At 43.3% G+C, this 24102-nt stretch overlaps 1 protein-coding gene across 1 annotated transcript in view; it reads left to right on the top strand.

Moving 5' to 3' along the window:
* The window catches only part of EGFLAM (EGF like, fibronectin type III and laminin G domains), a 190821-nt gene that overhangs the window by 93649 nt on the left and 73070 nt on the right, over positions 1 to 24102 (top strand). Inside the window, exon 7 of the mRNA XM_043488924.1 lies at positions 6781 to 6947. Within this exon, the coding sequence (XP_043344859.1) occupies positions 6781 to 6947 (167 nt within the window). The remainder of the gene's footprint in view (positions 1 to 6780; positions 6948 to 24102) is intronic.

Below are 24102 nucleotides of genomic sequence, written 5' to 3'. Positions count from 1 at the left end.
TTATTGAGATGGTCATCTGTTTTTCTCCTTCGTTCTGTTAATGTGGTGTATCAGTTCAGTTCAGTTGCTCAGTTGTGTCCGACTCTTTGGGACCCCATGAACCACAGCACGCCAGGCCTCCCTGTCCACCACCAACTCCAAGAGTTTACCCAAATTCATGTTCATTGAGTCAGTGATGCCAGCTAACCGTCTCATCCTCTGTTGTCCCCTTCTCCTCCTGCCCTCAATCTTTCCCAACATCAGAGTCTTTTCAAATGAGTCAGCTCTTTGCATCAGGTGGACAAAGTATTGGAGTTTCAGCTTCAACATCAGCCCTTCCAATGAACACCCAGGGCTGATTTCCTTTAGGATGGACTGGTTGGATCTCCTTGCAGTCCAAGGGACTCTCAAGAGTCTTCTCCAACACCACAGTTCAAAAGCATCAGTTCTTAGGCACTCAGCTTTTTCACAGTCCAACTCTCACATCCATACATGACCACTGGAAAAACCATAGCCTTGACTAGATGGACCTTTGTGGGCAAAGTAATGTCTCTGCTTTTTAATGTGTGGTGTATCAGACTTCTGATTTGCTTACATTGAACCATTCTTTCATCCCAGGGATAAATTACCCTCGATCATGTAAGATCCTTTTAATGTGTTATCAAATTTGGTTTGCTGCTATTTTTTTTCTATTTCTGTGAAAAATGGCATTGGAATTTTAATAGGGATTGCATTGAATGTGTCCCACTGCAGTATCCTTGCCTGGAGAATCCTGTGGACAGAGGAGGCTGGTGGGCTGCTGTCCATAGGGTTGCGCAGAGTTGGACACGACTGAAGCGACTTAGCATGCATGCATGCATTGGAGAAGGAAATGGCAGCCCACTCCAGTATTCTTGCCTGGAGACTCCCAGGGACAGAGGAGCCTGGTGGGCTGCCGTCTATGGGGTCGCACAGAGTCGGACATGACTGAAGCGACTTAGCAGCAGCAGCAGTAGCATTGAATGTGTAGATTGCTTTTGATAATATAGACATTTTAACCATACTTATAAGGTATCATCTACAATTTCTACATACATTATTTTCAAGTTAAAATTTTAAAGTCACTTGCAAAGTTACCTGATTGCAAATTCTTCTGGAATTTTATAATCTTTTCACTGTTTTATAGTTGTCTTGCTTTCACTTAGTTCAAAGGCAGTTGTATTTTAGTGGCTCAGCTTTACCAAGTCTTTCAAAAGCATTAACATAGCTATCACCTATATTTTTTTACTCATATTCACTAGTTTATATAATATTGCATTAAATGACATAATTACAATAACAAACACAAAAGTCATAAATAAATTTGGGAACAAACCCAATGGATAGCTAGATTAATGGGAGCAAGTGAGGACCATTGGGTAACCTGACAGATTGGTAGAGACTGATAAGGAAAGCTTTGACTATGTGTGATATGCAGAGAGGTGCCATATGTTCACTTACCTACTTACTTATGGCTAATGTTTTTGTATATTATACCCATCTTTCATACAGATTAATTGGTCATTCATATTAGGGACCCATATTATTTATTTTCTTTGAATATCCCACAGTGTATTTTACATGTAGCTGGTGCTTAATTCATCCATACCATACATAGAACTAATACTGCACCCAGAGATGTTCTATTCCTTTTCAGTTATCAAAACCCAAATATATTTGAAAACTAGCTTAAATTCTTCCTAGTCTTATACTGTTTCCCCAGGATGTCAGTTCACATTGACCCATTCAAAAATATAGCTCTCAAAATATGTGACTTTGCACTGGCTTCCTGCTGGTCCTTAAATGTTTTATCTGCCAATTAGGTTATAAACTCTCTGAAAATGGAACTGTATTTATAGTTCCTTAGAGCCTCCCAGAATATAGCTTCCTTGATGGATGCATGGCTGATAATCATTAATCACTTGCCAAGTGAGTAGCCCAAGGCAGCCACCCACTGGGTTTGATGATACCAAGAAAAATGATTGTCCACTAAGGGTGAACTTGGCAATAGTCAAGGTGGTCAAAATGCCAACGAAAGGAAATAAAACAGAAATATATACCACCCTGTGGTTTTATGACCTTGGATAAATTATTTTCCTTTAGTAGCTACATGGGTAGAAAGAGAGACTGGACTAGACAGTGACTTCTAAAATTTTGGGGATCATGATTATATTTGAGAATCTGATAAGTGACTGAGGACCCTTTACTTAGGAAAATGAAATGATGTTCACACATAGAATCTTGCATGTAATTTCTGAGAACCCTTAGACACTGGGACCAAACAGTCTCTAAGATTCCTGATAACCAGGCTGATGCTAACATTGCCAATGGCGATGCTTCTTCCTACCCAAACAATGAGTGAGTCTTGATTATTTGAATCAGCTAACTGGGTTTTGAATAGTCACTGCTGACAGAATTGTATCTGTTCCCTCTGACTTCCGCTGCCCAACCACCTTCCAAAGTTGTCCTACTGGCCTCCTGAGATACAGGATGCACAAGCTAACCCTTCCGACTCTGGGAAAGCGTTTAAGTGCCTGCTTTGCTCATGGCTGACCCACTCCAGTGTTCTTGCCTGGAGAATCCCAGGGATGGGGGAGCCTGGTGGGCTGCCGTCTATGGGGTCACACAGAGTCGGACACGACTGAAGTGTCTTAGCAGCAGCAGCCATCTTTACCTGGGATGACAGCACTTGTCTTAGTGTATATCTTCCCCTCTAGCCTTTTTCTGATTGGGGAAATTGGCAGGCTAATGTTGCTATGGTGATTTGACTGGCAACTTTGTAGTTAGGATACAATGATTTTACTTAGTGGAAAAAAGATAAAGCTATTATTTGAGGGTGCACTAAGACAATACTTTTGCCTGATTATCTCTCTCTCAACCTCACCTTTGCACTTTTGTACCCCCAAGAGACTCTACAAACATTTAAATGCAAAACTCAATAAGTCAGAGGCAAAATGTTAACGTTAATGTTAATGTTGCTATTCGATCTACGTGAGCTTTCCTCTTAGTGTATACAATGAGATGAAATGTTAATAATGTCAATCTCTTATTCACTGAAAATATGACTTTCTTTCTTGCATTAAATGGACAAATATAAAATAGTCTCTTGGTGGGAGAACTGGGAAACTGTTGAACAATGAAGATTGTTGCAGATATTTGCAGGTAGCCCTGGGTGGATAATAGCACATTTTGAGAGCAGTTGCAGGTCCTTTCCTCTATAAATGTCACAAGGGAAGCTTAGCAAAGGATAATAGGAGAGTTTTATCTGAAGATCACATCTTTCCTGACTTTACTGTTGGGCATCCCCTATGACTTCCCTCTGCAAAGTGATTTTGTTTTAATTTGAGTTTGTAAATGTGTTTCCTTCCACTCACTAAGGTTTTCTCTTCAATGGCAGAGTTTGTTTACATGAGTCCATCTTTAGGGAAAGGAAAGTCGAAAGAGAAATGAGCCCTACTTCCTCCAGTGGCCATCCCCTGTGACCTCTGCTTCTCCAAACACGTGAATTCTTGTGAGATATGAGCCGCATAAACTCCTCATCAGCACAGTTAGCCCACAGAGACAACCTTTACTGGGCTTTAGAACTCCATCTTTCTCTCATCAATTCTTGCAAATGAAAAGCTACGAGAACTCATGTTAGAGAAATCCATGCACCGTCCACGCATCTCCTTTCCACAAAATGAGTGTTTATTTGCTTGCCTATTAAGTTGTTCGTAAAGGACAGATGTCAGTCTTTTTGCTTCCTACCTTCCTGTAAATGGGGCTTCCCAAGTGGTGCAGTGGTAAAGAATCTGCCCGCCAATACAGGAGACACAGGAGATGGGTATTCAGATGTGGGTTTGATCCCTCGGTTGAGAAGATCCCCTGGAGAAGGAAATGGCAACCCACTCCAGCATTCTTGCCTAAAAAGCCCCATGGACATAGGAACTTGGTGGGCCACAGTCCATGGGGTCGCAAAGAGTCGGACACAACTGAGCTTGCACATACACACATGCACGCATGCACATACACATTTCTCTAAATATCTGTGAGCAGAAATGTTTAACAATTGAAGTGCTGAGGAGTTGGTCAGGGAGCAAACTAAGATGGAGACTAACCCCTGCAACCACTATCACCCCAATTTTTCATTCAGCATCAAAGATCTCAGTCTCATCTTCTCCCATCAACCCAAGTAGGCCTCACGTGTTTCAGCTGTGTAACCTCAGGCAAGTTACTTACCCATTCTGTGCCTTAATTTCCTCTTCAAAGAAGCTGGGGATGTTTAATTTTAATACCTACTTCATAGGGTAATTTTGAGAAGTAAATGAGTTAAACTATTATAAAAATACTTGATACTTCACAAGAACATGATAAATGATAGTTATTGTTAGTTATTAATAAAAATCCTCCATTCCAGTTAGGCCTTTTGCACTATCCCTCAGTCATACACAAATATTCCCAAATTTTATTTTGCAGTCCTCACTAGCTGAAAAGCTCTCCTTTCTCCCTCCAACTGGGAAGTCCATATAGAACAGCACTATCCATTAGAAAATGCAAGCCTGTATGAAATTTTAAGTTTTTTAACATGGCCATTTAAAAAGTAATAAGAAACAAAGGAAATTAATTTCAATAATATATTTTTAACCCACTGAATCTAAAATATTATCATTTCAACACATAATCTGTATAAATATTAATGAAATATTTTACACTTAAAAAACTCCATTGTCCATTTTGCACTCACAGCACTTCTCAATTCAGATGAGCTGCATTTCAAGTACTGATTAGCCACCTAGGCTAGTGCTACTGCATTGAAGTTGAAGTTCACAGGTATATAGAGTGAGCAGGTGGCCCAGGGTTGCCTGTCAGCTCTGTGAGCTGGGTACCTCCCTTACATAATGCTAATCCATGCTGAGCGTTTACTATATGATGATGTTACCGAACCACACTTGGGTCCTCTTATTGGGCTCAGTAAAGTCAATCCACTGATACTGGGTTGTGGTGAAGGGAAGTGCAATGTTTGTTGCTGGAGCCAGTCAAGGCGTCCAGGGTAGCTAGTGTTTAAAAGTCCTGAAGACTTTCAGGAAAAGGTTTTTAAACATGTATGGGAAGGGGTTGTGTGTAGGTTGTGTGACCAGCTAGCTCCTGGACATTCTTCTGATTGGTTGGTGGTGAGGTAATCAGGAGTCAATATCATCAACCTTCTGGTTCCAAATGGTCTGGGATCTGTGTGCTTATGGGCAGCATACAGTTAACATCTTCGCCTGGTGGGAGTTTCAGTTGCTGCAAAACAGCTCAAAGGACATGGCTCAGAATATTATCTATAGCTCCTGAAGTGAAGTGAAGTGAAAGTTGCTCAGTCATGTCCAACTCTTTGCAACCCCAGGGACTATATGGTCCATGGAATTCTCCAGGCCAGAATACTGGAGTGGGTAGCCAGTGGGATCTCCAGGCGATCTCTCCAACCTAGGAATCAACCCAGGTCTCCCACGTTGCAGGAGGATTCTTTACCAGCTGAGCCACCAGGGAAGCCTTGGAGGGGGAACTAAAATTCCTTGACTTTTTTTAATAGCTTAGCTACTATTATTTTATCTTGTTTGACTTTTTTTTTCTTTCTCCATTTTCTCACTTCTCTGATTACATTTATTCTTTGACTAAAATTTTTCTGGGCTTCCCAGGTGGCTCAAGTGGTAAACAATCTGTCTGCCAATGCAGGAAATTTAGGCAGGAGACACAGGTTCGATCCTCGGGTCAGGGAGATCCCCTGGAGGAGGAAATGGCAACCCACTCCAGTATTCTTGTCTGGAAAATTCCATGAACAGAGGAGCATGGTGGGCTACAGTCCATGGAGTTACCAAGAACCAGACACAACTTAGCAATTGAACACACACACAGAGTTTTTATATAGCCAGAAGGCAGGCTGAGAACATTGGGAAGTGGGGGGGTCTTGTACTGGGAAAGTCCCATAGGGTCCTGCTCGGTTACAATGCCAGGCACTGTTGCTGAGGATACAGAGCTCATTTCTCCTTTATGACGGCCCTCTTAAGTCGGTACTTTTATCACCCCATTTTATAGATGAGAAGCTAGAGACTTAAAGAGGCAAAATAGCAGCTAGTGATCAATAGAGGCAGGATTTGAATGGCTCAGTCTAGCTCCAGAATTTGTTCTCTTAACCCCTGTATGTTGTCCCTTAGGTGGAAGCTCTAAGTCAAGGTCTGCACTCTCTGTAGGGTTCTCAGAAGGACGTGTGAACGTTCAGCAAGTTGGCACAGTTGTGCAGTTTTGTGAAGAGTGAGAATGGCTGTGAACAGTGTCTTCTTGGGTTTTCCCATGGCAGTTCACACAACTAGTTGCCCCAAAAATTTATATTTGTTTATTTTGCGAACAGATTGTGAATAGATAGAATCTGTGCTCTCCTGACCCCTGGGAACAGGGACTATGAGGGGAAGGCTTGTTTATGAAACATCTGGCAGGCAGAGTCCTTGAAAATAAACTCCTATGTAGGAATCTTTTCTTCACAGTCAAGGCCATGCAAGGAGAAGCCAGTGATCTTGAAACAGCACTGAACACTGGCCCTAAAAATGATCTGCTTACATTTATCAGCAAGGACCTGCAAATTTTTACCTGTGATGTCAAATCAAGGTGACTTTTTGGTAGGAAATGTTCACTCACTTTTATAAGTCTTGCTTCCAGTGTTCAAACGCTGTTAGTTTGCATAGCCAGCAAGCTTCCATTTTTTCTGCTATTCCTAAACTACTGTTTCTCATTCTTCTTTTCTTTCTTTTTTTTTTTAAATCAATAAAGGCCAGATTTCGACAAGAGTTGGACCTCAATCCAAGAGCAGATCCAGATGGATTCCATGGTTATCAAGGGCCTTGATCCTGATACCAACTACCAGTTTGCTGTGAGGGCTGTGAATCTCCATGGTCCCAGCCCTCGAAGTCAGCCCAGCAGCACAATCCGAACTGCCCGTGAGTACCACAGCCCCTCTGAAGGACAGACAGACAGACAGACATAGCTGCCTTGCTGGGCTTGCCTCCCGAGGACCCAACTGACCGAGGTTTCTTAGCTCCCCACAGCAGGGCTGCCTGCGGTGGGACTGTCCTCAGCCTTTCATTCTGCGGTTTTCTCAGCCCTTTGGAAGTGCGAGGCACTCAGCAGGGCCAGGCTGCTTCTGTATACAGGAGGTCAGCAGAAGGCTTATTTTTGTATTATCCTTAGGGAGTTTGAGGTCAGTTTTCTTTCGTGAGCACAAAACAGACTACATACCAAGATGATGTGCAGCCTCCCAGCCCCACTCACTTTTCATCTTGTACAAAGATGGGTTTAGCTTTGAATCATAGGAGAAAAAATACTGATCCCAGACCCATCAGGGTTAGTCTTCACCAGGAAATCAAAGATGCCCAAGGAAAATTGGTCACTCTGAAGGATGGTCAGGGAGGATTCAAGCTGGCTAGCAGGATGATGTGTAGCTGGGGGTCCCGCCAATGGCATAGGCTCCTGAATATCCCAGACCACTCTGGGGGACTGGGGAAGGGTTAGGCCGGTCCATCACATCATCTGGAGAGTCTGTGAAAAGTCAGAGTGTGATTATGGTCTGGGGTTTAAGAAACTCCCACATGATTAAAGAACTGCATTTTGATTGCTTAGTCCACCTTGCCAATCTGGCTTGGAAACCTTTGTCTTTTGGAAGTGGGGGGTACATGTACATAAACCTAGCACCCTATGTCTTGGGGTGATCTCAGAGCTATTGCACTTCTTTTGTCTGAAGACTGTAATCTCTTCAATTTTGCCAGTTAAGTTCTTCTAGCTTTTTGTGTCTAAAGAGCCCTTTTATCATCCCTGGGTCCTCTTTACTCAAGAACGGTGCCCTCCGAAAAGCTGACTTAACACTTTCAGAGGCTTGCCCCTGGCCAGCACAGAGCCCTGTGTTTATTGATTAGCTGATCTGAATAAACTCCTCCCCACTCCCTACACTGCACTTCCTTGCCCACCTGCTGTTTCCAGGGGTGGCGATTTACCAAGTTCCCTAAAGCCCCTGGAATTCTGGCTCTTCTGAAAACAGCTCTTACCTTAACCTTGAATGTGAGGGCTCTTTCAGATTGAATTGTTGGGGGATACGGTGGGGCCACACCCTACACACACACACACACACACAAACACACACCCCTACACACTCAATGACAACAATCACCCAACAATTGTTCTACTGCTCGTCTTTAGAATTTAGAAGCTAAAACTCCCCTCTCTAGAAGAAATGTTAACAATTTTATCTCCAATTGAAGCAGGGCCACCTTCTACTCTTGCTGGATGAGACCTACGCTGTAATCTTTGGTAAAACTTGGTGATGCAAGGCCAAAAATTAGGGCAACAGTAGCTGAGTCAGGCCTCAGGGTCTGCCTGTGCTTGGAGGCAGGTAGTTTGTCTTTTGGTGTTATAACTGAGCAGGCAGTCTGTGCTGCCTGCCCACCTGCCCCTCCCCAGCGTCCAGCTCTTCTGCTTCCGTTTTGTGAGCTGCCCCGTGCTCACTTCTTTCCTTCTATCCCTAGTATCTCCTTCTTCACAGAGACAAGAAAGTAGAAGGATGATCTAGAACAGCTGGCTTCAGGGGAGGGGGCTTGAGTAGGGCATCTCTTGAACTTTTTTTTAAACTGAAACACTAGACTGGTCTTGGAGTTTCTGATAATTATTTCCCCATTGGTGGATGCCAGCTTTGTGAATTAAGCGGGATAAGGTATGTGAAAGTGCTTTACAGATGTATAACATTTTGCAACAATTGGTCTCCCATGTGCAGTAAAATTTTATCATTTCAAAGTAATTGTGTGCAGGGAATGTGGCTGATTCAGTGAAAACTCAACTGTGAAATATTCTTAAATCCAATTTAACTGTTTTTACATAAATATGGTTACTCAAGTCAGAATAACAGAAATGGAATTTATTAAGTGGCCTGTTTCATGATATGTAAGAATGTGCTGTAATTGGTATTTCAGTTGTGATATTTTTGTTGTGATCATTTTTAATGTTTTAGAAAAGCCTGTATTCTGGCACATTCATACTTCTTATTCCGCTGTTTGTCTGGACTATTATTTTACCTCCAGACCCACTATTCCATATATAAAAATGCCTAATTACCAAGTAGCCCTTATTGGAATTACAGTAACCGACTATCAGAGGTACCACTGAGAAAGACTCCTAAGGGCTGACACCATCTGGAGCACTTACCTAGGAAACCCCATTTTAATCCTTGCAAAAATCCTGTGCTTCAGGAATAGCATCCCTTTTTATAGATTTTCAAAAATTGAGTCTTTGAAAGATTGTGTATTTAGCCAAGAATAATAATTGCAAAGGCAGGATTTGAACTTGGGTTTGGCTGACTGCTAAAGCCACTTGTGAGATTCAAATTAAACAAGGTTCTTATTCTTCTAATACAGAGTAGCATAAGAAAGGTAATGTCAGCAATTCAATAAAACACAGGGACAGTCTTTGTAGAGTCTATGGACTAAGAAGTTCTGACAGCGCAGAACAAACCTCTAAGGATTTTTTTTCTTTCAAAACCTGTAAGCCATATTGTACATACCAAAAGGTGAGTAAAACATTCATACAGGTCTGAAATTCTTCTGGTAAGCATGGGTATAGCCCTGGTAGGTAGTTTATAGCTGGCAGCCCTTGTGATTGGTTAGACCCAAGCCAAGAAGCTATTAAACATTTTGAACACCTCTTAAAGGAATCTGTGAGATGAGTATTTCCACATGTTGGGCTTCCCTTTCTCACAGCTCCTGCTTTTCCTCACCTCTAGATCTTTCCTGCATGGACTTTTTCTTGGTCCATGCCCACTTTGCTCCCTGAACAGTGAACCTCAGAATGGACGTTCAAGTTGACTATCAAGGATCAGAAGACCCCATGGGAGCCCTTAGATCCCCACCCCTCTACACCACCACTTGTTGGGTTCCTCTGTCATCCTTTTTATGCCTGCATCCACCACCTTTCCTTAAAAAATATGACACATCACCCCTATTAACTTGCAAAATGTTGACTTTCTCTGGACCTATTAGTGCAGGACCCTGTTAGCGGCTTAGTTGCTCAGCTGGGGTCAGTTGGCAGATCTCGGGGGCTCTGAGCCTGTAGCTCAGAGCCAGGACCAGTGTTTTCCTTCACTGGTGCACACCCTGCACGAAGAAGAGGGAGGGTTTCGATGGCTTCACCAGGGAATTGTGATGTGTGTTCAGCATCCGCACCTTAGCTCCACAACCTTCCAAGTAGAACAGGAAGGAAAAATCCAGGTGTTTTATTGCAGATTCTCTCCTGAGAACTAGATCACTTCAGACCTTGAATGATGAAGATGCCAGCCATATTGAGTCCATGCTCTCAGCAGAGATTTTTCCACACGTCAGCTCCTAATTCTGTTCCTCTAAGGAAATATAGAGAAGATGAAGATCACTATCCCTCACTCTTTACCCCATCCTACTATACCTGTTTTCTTCAAGAAAGAATTACCACCAGCCATTGTAATGTGCCTATGGTTCCATGCCATTCTTTTTTCCCTTGGTTGATCTTATAAATGAGCCAATCAGAACAGGGGGCTCATGGAACCTCACGGACACAGATGCACAAGTGTGACATTGCAACAAGACATGTAATAAGACTCCACATACCTGGTGGTCACTTATTCCCCGGGATCCAAGCTTACCTTGGATTAAGAAGGATGGGGCAAGTAATAAAGGATATGAACTGTAAACAGTAGAAATGGCAGAAGTCATGTGTTTTCTTTTTTTTCCCAATGACAAATGAAACGAAAGTCACTCATGTGTAACCAACTCTAGGATTATATAACCTTCCCTGGGAACAGAACTTGGTCCTACCACACTAAAGCATTTAAATTTCTCGTATCCTATCCTCGTGATATAAGCAGAGAAAGAACCAATAAGTTTTTTGGTGACGCGAAATTGGTATCCTCAGGGCAGTCCCTAGTGAAAGGTGTTCTTCTGTTCCCAGCAAAAGTCGTCTTACTTCGTTCTGCCTTGGGGCTTATGCACCTGCTGTTTTTTATGATTGGAACTCTCTCCCCAATCTTTCCATGTCCCCATGACCACCCTCCCTTTCTTCTTTTAGACCATAGCTCAAATGTCACTTCCCCAGACAAGCTTCTCTAAACCTCTCACCCTGTTTCCTCAGCCCCATTCCCTGCTTCTCTACAATCCTTTCACTGCCCGAACGATGCAATTCTCTGTCTCCTCCTCCAGGATAAGCTCCTTATGGAATTGCAATGGCTTATTCAGTGTCGTGTTCCCAATACCCTGTACAAAGTAGGTTCTCAATCAACATTGACTGAGTATGTGAATGACTGAATTCAACTTCACAAGCCGAGAGCCTGTGACTACTTTGGAGACTGATAGCTTTCTACTGCTGCCATCTGGGAAATTCAAAGGAAGATGTGAGGAGAAAGTTGGTCTAGAGACCCAACAGGCCAAAAATGGGTTTCCCCATTGGCCAGGTTCATAGGGAAAGTCGAGCTCCCAGATTTGCAGTGAGACATAAGTAAGAACAAAGTAGAGTGAGAGAGTGAGGGAAGAAGGAAGGAAGGAGAAGAGGGAAGGAGGAAGAGGGGAAGAAAGGAAGGACAGCAAGGAGGAAAGAAGGGAGAAAGCAAATCTGGAGTTTAAGTTCAAGGCAATGACTCTTTCAAATCAAGTCCTTACTTTACTCCTGTGTTCTTTCTTAATCATTAGAATAAGCTTTAGCATTTCTATGCTAAATTAGAGTAGATTTTCCTTTTGGTGCTCATATGTCTAATTGTGGACTCAGATCCTCAGAGATTGTGTAGGGAGGTATGATGGTGTTTGGTCTTTGCCATACTCTTCTCCCCACAATCCATGTTCTTCCAGTTTCAGAAACTTCCTCTTCTGCTGAGCTGAGGCAATCCAGCCTGGCCCCAATCAATCAACTTTCTCTAATACTGTAAACCTGATTCCACGGTGTTCCTTGCCTCCCCACAACCCATCTCACTTTTCCTGTTGCACTGTCCTGCTTACTCAGACATTGCTCTCTGTTCAGTTGTTGCTGGTTGTATATCTGTTTAGGAGGAGCTTTCCTGATAGCTCAGTTGGTAAAGAATCTGCCTGCAATGCAGGAGACCCCAGTTGAATTCCTGGGTCAGGAAGATCTGCTGGAGAAGGGATAGGCTACCCACTCCAGTATTCTTGGGCTTCCCTTGTGGCTCAGCTGGTAAAGAATCCGCCTGTAATGCAGGAGACCTGGATTTGATCCCTGGGTTGGGAAGATCCCCTGTAGAAGTTTATGCCCTTTTGTCATGCAAGTGTCTTCTGGATTTTGCCTAGTTTTGCTCTGAGATTAGAACCTTTGTAATTGCCTGACTTTCTTTCCAGAGACCAGCTTGGCATGCTGGGGCTTCTGGGTACATGTTCTCATACATGTAGCCACAAAATAGATGTCCATTATCCCCAGTCACTAGAAGGGCTTGTGTTTGATGGCAGTGCCCTGCATTGACCATAGTCGTGAGTAGCGAGGAAGCCAGTAGAGACAGAGGCTGTGGCACCTCTAGGGGTGGGAGGAACATTCAGGAAGGGACTGGACGTGTCTTTTCCCACAATTCCCTGACTTATCATCCATTACCCTCTGGCAGCTTTCACACAACCTTTGGTCAGTGTCTATGAAAAGTTCTCACCAACCTTTCAAAGCTCCTCACTGCCCACAAACACTCTACCTTTGCACAGAGCAGGATCTCGCAGCCGTGGCTGTGTCTGAGGGCCAGGGGAACTGTCTTTCATTACCTCATTGTGAGACTTTCTTGGAAAGTCATTTAATCTCCCTGGGCCTCAGTGTCCATATCTCTAAAAATGGGTACAGTAATGTCTGAGGCAGGTAATATTTTCTAATTCTCAAGATTATTTTGAGAAGATATATGTGAAACAGACATTGTGACATCAGCCCACTTTTTTCAAACTGAAGGTGAGGTTGATCCTCATTTCCTCCATGCATAGGTACTGAAGAATGGTGACCTAGGCGACCACCAGCTGGTATGTGGCTGTTTCTTTATGACTCTGTGTCCTGAGCTGTTCTCCTAGGACCCGAAGTCACTGAATCTTCAAGCTTTCCTTCTGCAGCTTCTTCACTGTCAGCCTTGTTCTAGGTTAGATTTTGGCTTAAGGAAATCTTATGGCTGGTATGATCTCTCTAGGAATCACCCTTATTGCTGATATGGAGTGAGTTTTAGTGGTCTGGTGAGGTCAAACCAGCAAGATTTACTCGCAAAATGTGACACAAAGTAAGCAAATTCTATTGAAAAAATTTTGCCAGTAGACTTGCTTGACATAGGGTTGCCACAAACCTTCAATTTGTAAAAAACACATTATCTGTGGAGTACAATAAAGTGAAGCACAATAAAGTAAGGTGTGCCTGTAGACTGTATATTTGGTCAAGTGGGACATTTTCAGGGATATGAAAGTTATCTTAAGTTTGGGGTTGCTGATGTAGAAACCCTGGCAGAATTGGCTTCATCATGGGCCTAGAAATTTATTTCAACAATCATGTGTTTTAGAAAAACAGGTGGCTGTCCAGATTTGGCCTATGGGATGTAGTTTGCTGATCTCTGTAGTACAGTGCCGGGGTTTTCCCCCAAAATTTTAGGAGATTCTCCAGGAAGTTTAAGAAATCCTCTATTTTGTAGCAATTTTGTGAAAATTGCAATGGATTAATTAGTGCATACTAAGGGAATTATCCCCTTGATAGAAATTCCTGTGACTTAATTTTCACATGAGTGTTCTGAGATAAAGAAGAGACCTGAAGAGCCTGTAACCTAACTGTGTTTGGGCAGGTTTGCAGTGTTGTCAACAGAGGGGGTAGGGGGAGAGGGAGAGAAAAAAGAGGCTTCACTTGGCATTACTCCAGAATCTTGGGACAGGCCTATATATTGGTGAGCTTCACGGATTTGTAAACCTTTAGAATATAAGATGAAAAAGCGAACAGGAGGGGGAAGAAATCGTTGGTTCCCTCCTCACCTAGACAGATCTGCATGTTAAATGTGCAGTTTGTGCATAAACATAATTTCAGGTGTGATTTTACACTTAGGTGCCCTTTGAGGTAATTGCTCCATTGATCTGCTAATGCCGCAATGCCTGTAAAGCTGAGCCACACTCATTTGTGCAACTTTATTGGTTCTAAAGGGAATGATTCACTTTGTGCTTAAATACCTGCTACCTATTAATTGCTCTTCGGAGGCCTTTCTACATCCTACATTACCATCCATTTACTTATAATCGGCGCACCGATGTTTTACCCCCTCTGGCTAGAGCCGGAAGAAAGACTAAAACAAATGATAAGAAAACATAATTTTCCGAAGAATTGGCACTTACGGTGCTGTAGTTTCAGCTGTAGCATCTCTTTGATCAGTCAGCTAGTGTTTCTCAACCACACCGTGAACAACCATATACTACTTATTCCACTCTGGCTCAGTGGATTTTGAAACATTAATATGTTGACGTGAGTAACACACAGATGTTCTTAGCTATTTTTCCTTTTGTTTCCTGCTATTTCCTTATTATCCATTTTGTTCTCTTTCCTTTATATTCATCATTTCATAGTTCATCTTTTCTGCTCTTGGGAGCACTCCTTGCTCTTACACAATTCTTCATAGGGATTGTTTCTTTGTATTTAAACCTCTGAATCACTTAGCTGTTTTGATGAGCCAGGAGGGCTGCATCCGTGGTTAGGCACAGAGAAGGGAGTGGAAGAAATCAGCTCACCACAGTGACAGACGTGTGGGAGGGACACAATTCCCACTGGCTGAGTCTGATGGAGCTTGTCTGATTCTGCCACCAAACAGGAAACAGAGAGGTGCAAATAAGAAGGAACCTAGGGAGAAGGATGACTTTTCTAATGATCTCAGGTGTCTCCCGCCTCCCAGCAGGAAACAGAGGCTGTGCGTGCTCAGTTGCTAAGTCGTGTCTGACTCTTTGCTTCTCCGTGGACTGTAGCCCACCAGGCTCTTCTGTCTGTGGGATTATCCACACAAGAATTCTGAAATGGGTTGCTATTTCATCCTCCAGGGGATGTTCCCAACCCAGGGATCAAATCTGCATCTCCTATAGCTCCTGCATTGGCAGGCAGATTCTTTACCACTGAGCCACCTGGGAAGCCCAACAGAGGCTATGTAATTGGGTAATTTGAAGTGAGCTTAGTGAAGGGACTGTGCAAAAGTTTGAGTAGATGTAAGGAAACCAAGAGGGGGCAATTACCAGCTTCCAGAGATAGACAGGGAGGTCAAGTGTTGTGACTCTCACACATGTGTCCCATGACAACCTCCTTGGGAGGAAGTTGGAGAACAAATACTCTGACTCTTTTCCTCTCTCCTTCACTCCCCTGCTAGTGTCTCTGCATAGGCAGATACAGCAGGAAGTCACAGGTCTGCCTCCCAGGACCCAGAGCAGAGAGAGGCAGATTAGAGAGGGGACTCTTTCACAAGAAGTAATATTATCATCTCATTTAATAAGAGAATGGTACCTTTTACATGGATTGCAAAAATATGGCTTATTTTTGGTCTTTCACTCAGCACAGATCTTACCTCATTCTTCTTTGCCTATGTAGCTTTGTTGACTGAGAAAAAATGCACATGGGAGTTGTGAGTTAAGTTTTATTTGGGTGCAACACGAGGACTATAGCCCAGGAGACAGTATTTAAAATAGCTCTGAGAAACTGCCCCAAAGAGGTAGGGAATATGTGATTTTGGTGAAGGGAGAGTACATGCAATCAAGCGCACTTTTTTTTTTCTTTTTTTGCAGAAGGTTGCTGCTAGTCACAAGGAGTAGATGCTACCACGAAAGATTTTAGTGCTTTTGTAGACACGAAAAGATACAAGAACTGGGCTCATAAAATCTTCTGAAATTATCTATCTGAAGGCCTCGTCTGCCCTTTTTTCCCAGAGCACAGAGTGTTTCATTCCTGATTTCCACCCTGAACTCTTTTCAGGGGATGATGGGGGTCAGCAGAGGCCATGATTCATAATTTAATCCTTTAGAGGTAGATGGCCAGTGCCGATTTGTACTAATAGCTGGTGGTTTATTTCCTTGAACACAGGAGATAATGAGGTTTCACAGCCAATATTCATTTACCGAGGGTTTGTAAACTCATAGAGCTGGAAAGCACTGCCTCCACATTCAGCACCTGAGGGAATGGAAGCCCAGAGCCCTGTCACGGTCACTTGGTGACAGACAGTGGGCAAGATCCCAGGCTGGTGAATACCTTGTTTTCAACTTGATTCTTAATGTCCATGGGATTCCGATTTTCTAAAGAATATTGGCTTCTCAAGTTATTTTATGATATACCCACTTACTCTTTCAAACATATGTTTCATGCCCACTATGTGCGAGGCACTGTTTCAGATGCTGGGGATTCAGCAGTGAACAAAATCGACAAAAGGAATCCCCATGCTCACGGACCTTACATTATATTCAGGGCAGGCAGAAGGTGAAGAGATAACATTAAAAATGTAGATAGCGTGTCAGATGGTGAAAGAGCTGCGGAGAAAAATGAAACAGGGAAGCCTGTGTACAGTCAGAATAAGCCTCCTGAGAAGGTGACATTTGAGTAAGAAGGAATGGGTGAACTTTCTGGATAGATCGATGTGTGGCCATTGATCTATCTATTGTCTATCCATCCACCTGGAGGGAGAGCTCGAAGGTAAATGCTAAAGCCCTAATGCAGGATCATCCTGGAGTGTTCATGGAAGGGCAGGGATGCCAGTGTGTCTGGGTTAGGGGGTTGTGAGGGTGAAGAGTGGAAGGAGATGAGGTCAGAGAGAAAGGGAAGTCACAGTTGGTGGAGGCTGATTAGGACCTTAGTGGAGGCCATTGGACTTTGAGTTTTCTTGGAAAGAAAGACTGGGAGACTGGGAGAGTTGGAGGGCAGGATGGACTTGACCAGAGGGGCAAAAAGACCTTACTTAGGTTTCAGCAAAATCGCTCTCATATACGAGAAAGAAGGACTATAGACAGGCAAGGATAAGAGCAGTGGGATCATTAAGGAGACCATTGCAGTAATCCCAAAGCGAGATAGCTTTTTTATTGTCTCTAAATAATAAAAGTAATCCATACTTATGATTAGAAAAAAATATGAGCAATATATGAAAAAGTGAAAAATCAAGATGAAAATGTTCTCTAGTCTTAGCATCCAGACATAGCCATTATTAACATTTTGGTCCATAATCATCCAGAATTTTAAAAAACCCAACATGAGATCACAGTGCATATACTGTGTAACAAAAAATTATTCTGTTACACAGAAAAGTGCAACAAAATACTGTGAAAGTGTTAGTCGCTCAGTCGTGTCTGACTCTTTGCAACCCCATGGGTTGTACCTACCAGGCTCCTCTGTCCACGGAATTCTCCAGGCAGGAATACTGCAGCGGATTGCCATTCTCTTCTCCAGGGAATCTTCCTGACCCAGGATCGAACCAGGGTCTTCTGCACTGTAGGCAGATTCTTTACCATCTGAGCCACCACTCAGTCAGTCAGTTCAGTTGCTCAGTCCAGTCTGACTCTTTGCGACCCCATGAACCACAGCACGCCAGGCCTCCCTGTCCATCACCAACTCCCGGAGTTCACCCAAACTCATGTCCATTGAGTCAGTGATGCCATCCAACCATCTCATCCTCTGTCATCCCCTTCTCCTGCTGCCCTCAATCTTTCCCAACATCAGGTTTTTTTCGAACAAGTCAGCTCTTTGCATCAGGTGGCCAAAGTATTGGAGTTTCAGCTTTAGCGTCAGTCCTTCCAATGAACATCCAGGACTGATCTCCTTTAGGATGGACTGGTTGGATCTCCTTGCAGTCCAAAGGACTCTTAAGAGTCTTCTCCAACACCACAGTTCAAAAGCATCAGGGAAGCCCCAGATACTGTATACATCTTATACATCTTTAAATATAAGTAAGTATAGATCTACATCATTAATTTTAGTGACCACAGTATATATTATTGTAAAACTCTACCACATTTATTTAACTAATTCCTTATTGATGGACTTTTACATTGCTTCACTATAATATATAAGACTAGGCCCCTTGATGGTTCTCTTACTTATCTTTTGGCTTGTCCAAGTCTGTGTCACCCCTTGGATATCTCTTTGAAGGAGGGTAGGTCAGGACTGTTAATCATCTCTCCTTATGTTTATCAATGGATAGACCAATATGTGCAGTCAGTTCATAATATGGATGGCATTTGAAGTCCAACTTTCTTCCTGCTATTCTAACCATTATTAATTAGATGTTTTGATACATAGTATCCATGGGGCTTCCCTTGTAGCTCAGTCAGTAAAGAAACTGCCAGCAATACAGGAGACTGGGGTTCAATTTGGGTTGCAAAGATCCCTTGGAGAAAGAGATGGCAACCCACTCCAGTATTCTTGCCTGGAGAATCCCATGGACAGAGGAGTCTGGGGGGGCTACAGTCCATGGGGTCGCAAGAGTTGGATATGACTTAGTGACTAAACCACCACCATCCATACTAAAGCATGGTGTTCATACACAATTTGGGGACAAAAATCTTAACAAAAATCACCTGCTATGAGGATGTAACTACTTTTGAAGTTTAGGTCTCACACGAGAGGTTTTGGTGATTCCAGCTCCTCCTTCCCACTTGCATGGAGGGTCATTAGTGTTGCCAACTAAATCAAACCATAAATCTAACCTTACTATCTACCATATTTTCAAATGTAAGTGTATGTCCCCTATGGCCCAGTGAGATGTTTTTCCCAGCATTAATTTTGATCCCATGGTTATGGAGGAATTCCAAAAACCCATAGATTCTGAGGATCACAAACATTAGGGAATGACCAACAATTGCTTCTCAGGAGGATGAGTGAAGACCAATCCCCAGGTGGCAGTAGTTCACAAGTCACCCAGCAGATGGCGATAGTTCACAGACTTTCAGAGCCTGAGAGCCCTCTAGCCTCATCAGTTTGAAGTCTCTTGAGGTGACTGAGATGAGGACGAAGCAGAGAGGTTCCATAAGTTGCTTCAGATGATTGACTTCTTCCATGGTTAACTAGTTCCACTGAAATGAGAGAAGGCAGCTAATTTTAGCTTTTAACTGTAATGGAAAGAAAAGTCTGCAAGCAGAAAGTGAAGTCTCTTCTGTAATCTGAGACTTTGATAATATCTTATAATCAATGCCAAGCCCTAATGATAAAACAAACTGATTCAATAAATTTATCTCTAAAATAAAGTGAAATAAAGGGCTGTGAAATTCAGAGAGAATTAGAAGAATGAAAAATGGAAGAGTGCAAGATAAGAAAAACTACAAACAACTGGAAGTTAAGTTGGATTTTTCTTGATTGTTTTCGCATCAGACATCACCACTGGTCATTCCCTACATTAATCTGGAGACTGTTTTGGTGATGTTCAAGAAAGTAAAGAGTTTCGTTTCTGAATCTACAGTGATTATGTCTCTTGCTTAAACATTCATTTGGCAATTCATTTTTTAAAAATGTGTATTAGGTCTTAGCAGTAAGTAAGATACATGCCCTCGTGGATCTTACATGTGTGAGAATAAGTCCCTGTAAGGAAGTAGAGAATGAAGTAAATAATTATTGTATTAGCCCACATGAATATTGGGCTTCCCTTGTAGCTCAGTTGTTAAAGAATCTGCCTGCAATGCAGGAGACCTGGGTTCGATCCCTGAGTTGGGGAGATCTACTGGAGAAGTAAGTGGCAACCCATTCCAGTATTCTTGCCTGGAGAATCCCATGGACAAAGGAGACTGGCAGGCTACAGTCCATGGGGTCGCAAGAGTCAGACATGATTTAGAGACTAAATCACCACCACTCCGTGAATAATATATCTTTAATGCTATGTATTAAGAGGAAAAGAGAGGGTTTAAAAGGTCATGGAGGGTGCAGGAGCTACTGTTTGAGATAGGCGACCAAGGAAGGTGTCTCTTCAAGAGAGATTTGAGCAGAGTCCTTCCTTGTGGAAGGAGCAGCAGGTGCAAAGGGCCTGGGGTGAGAGCAGGCTTGGGATGTTCTACAAGCAGTAAGGAAGACAGTAAGTGAGACGAATGATAGGGAAGTGAAGTCAGAAATGTAGTCAGAGGCCATGACTCTGATAGAGGTCAGAGATCAGAGGTCAGATCATGTATAATCTTGTTCTGGTGAGGACTTAGGGTTTTATTCTAAGTTAGATGCAAAGATCTCAAAGTGTTTTGAGCAACAGAATGTTGGTCTGATCCACATTTTAAATGCGATCACTATGGCTACAGTGTGTGGAAATCAGCAGGGAGGAAGGGAGATGAATAGAGAGACAGTATATTGCTCGAAGGAGAATATATATGAAAAGGAAAGAGAATCAAATCCAAATCATGGAATTTGGGGGACCCACAGGTTGTTTAAGGACCCAGCCAAGTTCCACGATTTTCTGATAAGGAACTATCACCAGATCATATGACTAGTTCTAGGTCACTGTTAGTTGCCAGGAAAGTTAGATTCACGGCACTTTCTGTCCAGCGCTCCTGGCGTTTCCCTCCCTCCCCTCTGTGCAGAGACCCCTCTTGCATGCATGATCAGGCCTTTCCAGGTAAGAGCAGTGCCACTTCTTACCATCTGACACTTCATTTCTCACCCATCTCCTGGGGATTCGTAGCTCCTTTTTAGAGCTGAGAGACTTTTGTTTCCATGATCCCAAGTGGGGACCTTCCACATGAATTTCCTGAGATGCTTCCTCCGTTGCAAGACTTTATGTCTTTCAGCCGGAAGTTCTAGGATTCCTTCTCTTGGTGCTTCCAGGAGCACCTTCTGATTATGAACAGGTACTGAGTCCTGCTGCCCACCCGCCTCGTGAAAACCCTGTGTTTAGACTGATAGCGTCTGTGCAGTCAGACAGTGGTCTAGAGGGACCTGATTGTAAACCTGATGGAGATTGGGAATCTTTGGGGACCAGTGTTTCCAGATCTTCTGTTACAATAGGCTCCTACAGGATCTTTGTTTTAGATCTTTTCTTGTGCATTTCTTAAAGCTGCCTGAACGCTCAGCTTTATCTTGGGCACCATAGACTATGGTTTTCGCTGAGGGAGATTGTGTCCCTTACGGGACACTAGGCAGACTCTGGAGACATTTTTGACTGACTGCGCTGGGGAAAGGTGCACCTGTCACCTTGGAGAGAGAGGCTGGGGATGCTGCTAAACACTCTACAATGCACAGAAACCCACCCGCAAAACACACACACACACACACACACACACACACACCAAAAAGTGATTCAGTCCAAATTATCAGTGGTGCTGAGGCTGAGAAATCCTATTACAAGTCAAAAATAAAATGAGAAAATCTAAGCCTTGCTCAAAATAAAATGGCTGATTTAGAAAATTAACTGACGATCAGAAAATCAACTTGAGTGAAGAATTTTTCTCAAACTTTTTTGGATGGCAGCCCACAGTAAGAATATACAATTCTCACAGCAGCCCAGAGCACACAAATATATCTCGAAATATGTGTGTGTGCGTGCAAATGCCTCACAGAGCAGTACTCATGGATGCTAAATTCAGAGCTTTGTGTGTTTCATTTGGTTCCATTTTTGAAAACTGTGGTCAGGTCCCAGTGAGTTATTTTTACTCTCTGCTAATGGGTTTAAAATGTGCAGCTTGAATAATACTGAATCAGATATATAAGGAAATTGAATACAGGTTCATATAAACAACATATCAGCCCTTTAAGGCACAGAGTGAGGGTGGATTCTGTATCAAAGTCACCAAAAAGGATCAGCCCTTAATTCCACAAATATTTTTGCCCCATCCTTGTCAAGGAGAGTTGAGCCAAGCCTTCCCTTCCAAGGTTCAGGATCCAGTCCAGGGAACAGACACGTGGCGGGCAGCATTCAGAGGGGCCTCTGCCGCACGGGGAGGGGAGTGGTTCGTTTTGTGGATCTGGGCGCTGGGAGGTGGGCTGGCAAAGATGCCACGGTGATGTGTTGTTGGGCATGGCTGGGAAGAGTTGAGTAGGATTTCCCCAAAGAGGATGGGAAACAGGAGAATCCAGGCAAAAGGATTTCTGGGTTGAGTGATGAGGGAGATCTTCAGGGGTGCACAGGAGCCCAAGAGATAGAGGGCGCAGAGTGAGAAAGCAGGAATCCCCTGCAGTCTGTGACTGCATGCGTACTCAGTCGTGTCTGACTCTTTGCCACCCCGTGGACTGTAGCCCTCCAGACTCCTCTGCCCATGGGATTCTCCAGGCAAGAGTACTGGAGTGGGTTCCCATTTCCTCTTCCAGGAGACCTAACCCGAGTCTCTGGCATCTTCTGCATTGCAAGCGGATTCTTTACCCCTGAACCACCTGGGGCTAATGTAAAAGCATCTCCATTGACTGTTACTTTCCTGATCCTCACTTGTTTACAGGATCAAGGCCACACCCCTTAGCCCAACATCCAACATCTTCCATGGTCTAGCCCCACCAGCCTGTCTACCTTGTTGCCCCCTTGGCCTCATAGCATGAGGCCTCCACCCTGGCCAGTGGGTCCTAGCTCCACTCACTGTCCCCAGGAGGCTGCCCGCTCTGTGGTGGTGGTGATTTAGTCACTAAGTCATCTCTGACTCTTGCGATTCTGTGGACTGTAGCTTGCCAGGCTCCCCTGTCCATGGGATTCTCCAGGCAAGAATACTGGAGTGGGTTGCCATTTCCTTCTCCAGGGGATCTTCCTGACCCAGGAATCAAACCCGGGTCTCCTGCATTGCAAGCAGATGGTTTACCAACTGAGCTACGAGGGAAGCATGCTCTGTCCCTTTCTCTTATTCCCTTGCTCAGCAGATTCTAGATGGTATTTTCTCAGGGTGTAGGTTTCAAATCCCTGCAGAAATTCTTCCCTTAGAAAGCGACTCATGGTGAGCCCACTGGATAATTCCATTTAGACAGTGGATTCTCGGCGTTGGCATGTCATGATCTTCTCTCTGGTGGAGAGAGGTTTGTGAGGCTTCAATGCTTGGAGACCCTCAGTGGCACCCCTGGTTCCTCCTGTATTCTCTGTGTCTTGATTTAATCAATATGCCACAATATCTATTTGAAAACCAGACCAGATGACTCTTGTTTCCATTCATTCTGAAAAGGTTTCTTGGGCACACCTAATCTCATGTCTCAGAGAGAGGCTGGCTTGCGCCCGCCACAGATTCTCTATGGAGTTTTCAATGAATTGTTGGGTAGGATTGGGGGGTTGGATTGAAGGCCAAAACCAGCCTCCTTTCCCTGATTTAAGGCTGGCTTTTATGACAGTATTTACAAGCAGGAGTTGTTTTCATCGTGATGGGACACTAATGGGCCCTCCCTAGCTCAGTCATCACCAACCGTCTCTTCCACAATGTGGCTGTCTTCTGGGGCCATGCAAGCTTTGGGGATGTGAGTTTGCTCAAGATGGTTGAATGTCTTTTTCGTGTGCTTTTCCTTCCAGTTTCATTGAGATACAATTGATATAACACACTGTAAAAGCTGAAGGTATACAGTAGAATGATTTACCACAAATACTTCATGAAAAGATTATCACAGTAAGTTTAGTGAACATCCGTCCTCTCATATAGGTATAAAATTTAAAGAAATAGGACAATTTTTTCTTGTGATGAGAACTCATGATTTACCCTCTGAACAGCTTTCATATATGATATATAGAGTGTTAATTATATTTCTGATGCTTACATTATATCCCTGGTCCGTATTTATGCTTTAACTGGAAGTTTGTACCCCTTGACTACCTTCATCTCGTTTTCCCTCCTGCAGTCCCCATCTCTGGTAACCACAAATCTGACGCCTTTTTGTGTGAGTTTGTTTTTCTTTGCTTTGGAAGTAGAATTGACTCATGACACTATGTGTGTTCCTGATACGATACCCAACATAGTGATTTCTGTACATTTCAAAATGAACACCAGTTATGATATGTCCCTGTGGAAAGATGTTACATGCCTTAGAGGTTATTATGTGAAGTGAAATAAGTAAGACGGGAAGATGGATACTGTATGATGTCATTTATATGTGGACTGTAAAAAGCAAAAACAAGTGAACAAACATCACAAAGCAGAAACAGAGTTTTGTGTAGACACAAAGAACATATAGGTGATTGTCAGAGGGGAGGGCACAGGTGGGGAGGAA

The sequence above is a fragment of the Cervus canadensis genome, chromosome 16 (genome assembly GCF_019320065.1).
Source record: "Cervus canadensis isolate Bull #8, Minnesota chromosome 16, ASM1932006v1, whole genome shotgun sequence".
Lineage (NCBI taxonomy): Eukaryota > Metazoa > Chordata > Mammalia > Artiodactyla > Cervidae > Cervus > Cervus canadensis.
Note: the sequence above shows the minus strand (reverse complement) of the source record. Positions and strands in the feature narration are given on the sequence as shown.